The sequence below is a fragment of the Lathyrus oleraceus genome, chromosome 7 (genome assembly GCF_024323335.1).
Source record: "Lathyrus oleraceus cultivar Zhongwan6 chromosome 7, CAAS_Psat_ZW6_1.0, whole genome shotgun sequence".
Taxonomy (NCBI): domain Eukaryota; kingdom Viridiplantae; phylum Streptophyta; class Magnoliopsida; order Fabales; family Fabaceae; genus Lathyrus; species Lathyrus oleraceus.
The window spans coordinates 189155174-189159069 of NC_066585.1; the positions used below are offsets into that span (position 1 = coordinate 189155174).

General features: G+C 33.1%; 1 protein-coding gene across 1 annotated transcript; it reads right to left on the minus strand.

Moving 5' to 3' along the window:
* Positions 1 to 1636: 1636 nt before the first annotated feature.
* LOC127100509 (vacuolar protein sorting-associated protein 28 homolog 1) lies at positions 1637 to 3349 on the minus strand. The gene is made up of 2 exons (XM_051037721.1): positions 3186 to 3349; positions 1637 to 2656 (listed from the first exon to the last, which is right to left on the minus strand). Exon 2 carries the CDS (start codon positions 2553 to 2555, stop codon positions 1926 to 1928), a length of 630 nt encoding a protein of 209 aa, XP_050893678.1. The 5' UTR covers positions 2556 to 2656; positions 3186 to 3349; the 3' UTR covers positions 1637 to 1925.
* Between the last annotated feature and the right edge of the window lie 547 nt (positions 3350 to 3896).

The window sequence follows — 3896 nt, forward strand, 5'->3', positions numbered from 1 at the left end:
TTTTTATGTTCTGGTTAAAGGGAAGATGTCAAAAAGGTGCTTCTTTTTTATTGTCCACTGTTTAGGATATTTGGTTTGCGAGAAATGGAGTCATTTTTAAAGGAGGTGTTAAATGAATTGTTGATATCATGTTATTCTCTAAATCTCTTTTAGAATTGGTTAGGTGCTAGAGTCAAATGCCATTTGTTGATAAGTAAGATGTTTGGTTCTTTTGTCTGTTATTTGTTTTTGTTTAGTAGCTGGTTTGTTGTTTGTTTTGATGACTCATTATTTTGTTCATCTCTATTATATTCGGGTTAAACATCCCTAATACTTGATTTTAATACATAACTTTGCTTAGAAGAAAAAAAAACAATTTGTATGTTCTCTCAACCTCCTTTAGAGTTCATATTTTTTGTATCATAACACTCTAACCCTGATATTGATATTTTGCAACATATCATTAGTTTGTCATTTTGAGGTATTGAATACCATAACACATGAGAGCTACCATGCAATCCCTTGTAGGGTAACCCACTCTTATCGTGAACCCCTCTGTGTTATTCATTGAATAATTAATATATTTGTTACATTATACAATTTAGATACATTGATTATTTAATAAACCTAAAAATCAACTTTTCTCTTATAAATAAGATCGGAGGTAGTATTAACATTCACTTTTGCTCGTTATTTCTAAATTATCAAGGTTGTAAAGCTACCATGATTCCATATCATGATTCTATGAGACTTAACAGTTAACTTGCCAAATAATTGACAAATTTCAATTAATGCAATTGGCTTTGTCACTGTCACCAAGATTAACCTTGCAAAATGTACTTTACAGTCGTTATTTCCACATTAATCTCATTTATTTTAGTTCAATTTTGCAAAATTCTTTCTACTCCTTATCCTTCACTGATGATATGAATGCCCTTTCTTGAATCAGGAGAAAATGCTTGTGGTCGAGACTTCTCATCATATCTAAACATACGTTATGCAATGAATGCACTTCTATTTATGGCAGTTATATTCATATCTGCTGTGACATAGGTATGGAACAGCAAGCCACATTGTATGTAAGTAAGCATGCGTGCTTTCTACAGAATTTAGTATATCTTGACTTTGTTTTCTGGTTCTTTGGATGTTCCTTTACGTCACTGTTCTGGTACATGCGCAACTTTAATGACATACTTATGCTACACAGTAGTAGTAATATTTTCTCTGTATTTAGATACTACCCCACGCCACACATTAGCAAATTGTTTGTTTTACTACCACTGTATGAAAAGACAATGGTTATGTCAGTCACAGACAGAACACGCATTTTTAGTGTAAATTTAATTCAGTTTCATCTTCCAAGGAAAAGTATCACGAAACATTTTTGAACATTTGTACCAAATATAGCAATGACCCTAACTAGTAGTAACTAGAAAGTTGAACCAAGAAGCAAAAGAAAGAAGAAAAATACTTAACTATTCTGGCATGTAAAATACTGGTATGATGCTGAGGGATTATCAGTAATCCACTGCATAATTATAATTTAGCCGCTTTGATGCACAAACATGTTCTTCTATGATCCATATGGAGCAGTATTGAAATACATGTATGAATATCTATATCTATTCAATAACATAAAGGATAAAAACACAAACAATTTCGTAAACTCAATTTTCAGTAAGATTTCACCCTTGCTATATAGGAATACAGAGAAACTCAAACCAAATAACAGCAGAAAAGAAAACAAAAGCTCAAAGCTCATCCACAATATCGAATAATCTTCAGTGATCAGCACAGCCATATGATTTATAAACATCCATGATTCGGCTTTTAAAATATATATGCTTCCACCAAATAGAAAATTCATTTCCAATCAACAATATTAGCAACCAAAGGGGAAAAATATAGAAAAAGGAATTTTTTGATTTAATTACAAGCTCCCCGCATTAAGTGCCAGCATTGGGTAGAGCTGCCATAAAGGAATTGTAAGAAGACTCGAGATCAAAGTGAAGCTGCCGGGCCTGTTGTTCTGTCAACTCATCAGCTGCACCCATCTTCGATAACCTTGCAATCCAATCTTTCATTTTTATTTTCCCTTCAAAATCAGGCGGCAAAATCGTGAGCTTATTAAGTGAACCATTAAGGTCTGAGAGCAAAGGATGCACCTGATCCACAGCCACCATGTTCAGTTTCAAGGAATCCATTGACGTAATAAAATTCTGAACACACTCGGCCACAATGGCAGCCGAGGTGGATGTGCCTGCTGCCGCAATGGCTCGATGCTCCACCGTAGCAGGCACACCAGATACCACAAGACGGTTAATTGCAGACGGGCACTCCATTCTATAAGTATCAGCAAACCTCTCAATGCTAGGCACAGTGTCCTTAAGGGTAGAAGCTAGGGTTTTGAAATGAGCTATAAGCTTCTGGCACTCTATCTCATACTCTTGTGGCGTAATTATATCTCTAACATAGGCTTTCTCAAGTCTCTCGGTAGCCTTAATAATCGCATAAAGCTCAGCAAAGTTATCGTACATTTCTCTCTCGCGCTTATCATTCCAGAGCTTAACTTCCATAATACTTATTTTTCTATACAGATTACACTGATGTCTTCGTGGTGGTGGAGGAGGATTGGAGAAGAGGACGGGACACGCGCAAAGAGAAGGGTCCTTCTTCACTGAAGAAAAAACAGTTAGCAAGTTAACTACTGTTAAGATCACAAAACCATAAGGTCTGATCTAAGAACTAACATCAGTATTTCACAAACTAACATAAAAAAAGAAAAACAAAGTAGAAAACAATGAAGCTAGGGTTTCAAAATCATACCATTGATATAAAAATAACAGCAGAAGAAAAATTGCAAAAATGCAACTTTCTCTCATACACAATAAGCAATTCAATATAATCAACTATCTCTGGATTTCTACAATTTACCATTCAAATTGAAAAAAAAAATTAAAAATTGAATTTCAGGGTTTCTGAAATCTGAAATTTCTTACAAATTTTCTCAAAACCAAACAACATGAAAAGGGGCATAAGACAAAGAAACCAACAGTACAAGAAATATATAAAAAAAATCTATATCAAATCAGAAGAAACAGAAATTCAACAAATTAATAAACTGAGAAACAAAGAATTAGAGAAAACAGAGAAATTAGCGGAATAAGAGCGTAAAAGAAATAGAGAGAGCGAAGGAGAAAACTTACAAGAACCAAAATGCGTTTATCGAACGGTGTGAATTGTGAGAATGAGGGACGTTTCATAAGGTTTGTATAGACACTAATCTGGTGCGGTAGGGTGTACGATAGAGAGAGTGAGGTTGCGTGTGGGGTCCAACATAATATATTTTGAACGTGTAGCAGTTGAAAACCAAAATAATGTGAAACCAATGCTTTCTTTTCTTCACTCGGATTAAAATACATGTCACACTCGAATGGGTCAATATATTTAATCATCATACAATTTTTTTGTTTATTGAGTATTTGACTATACCCCATTTTTGTTGGAATTTCACTATTTTTTAGTTTGTTTTTATTATGAGTATATATTTCAAAAAGTATAGTATCTTGAAACCTAACTTGACCTAACTATTTTGAATCAATTAAATTATGATAAAATTGAATCATGAATGGTTGTGAATTATTGATATGAATTTGAGTTTGAAGTTTAGGTAGAATCGTTCTTATTAGATTTTATTTAGCATTAAATAATTATAGATGATTTCTCTCAATATGATAACCGTCATATTGTGGTTGAAGTCAGTATTATTTTCAAGTGTAATAAATTGATATTTAAAGAGATATCAAGTAATAGAGATGATGTGTGAGTTTAACATATATTAGATGTCTTGTGTGGAAAAAGTTTTAATATAACAAAAGATTTTTTTATGTGTAATCATTCGAGTAGTAGTTAACTTA

Coding starts and splice junctions, on each gene's coding strand:
- LOC127100509 (XM_051037721.1), bottom strand. CDS start 2,555: ATGGAAGTTAAGCTCTGGAATGATAAGCGCGAGAGAGAAATGTACGAT.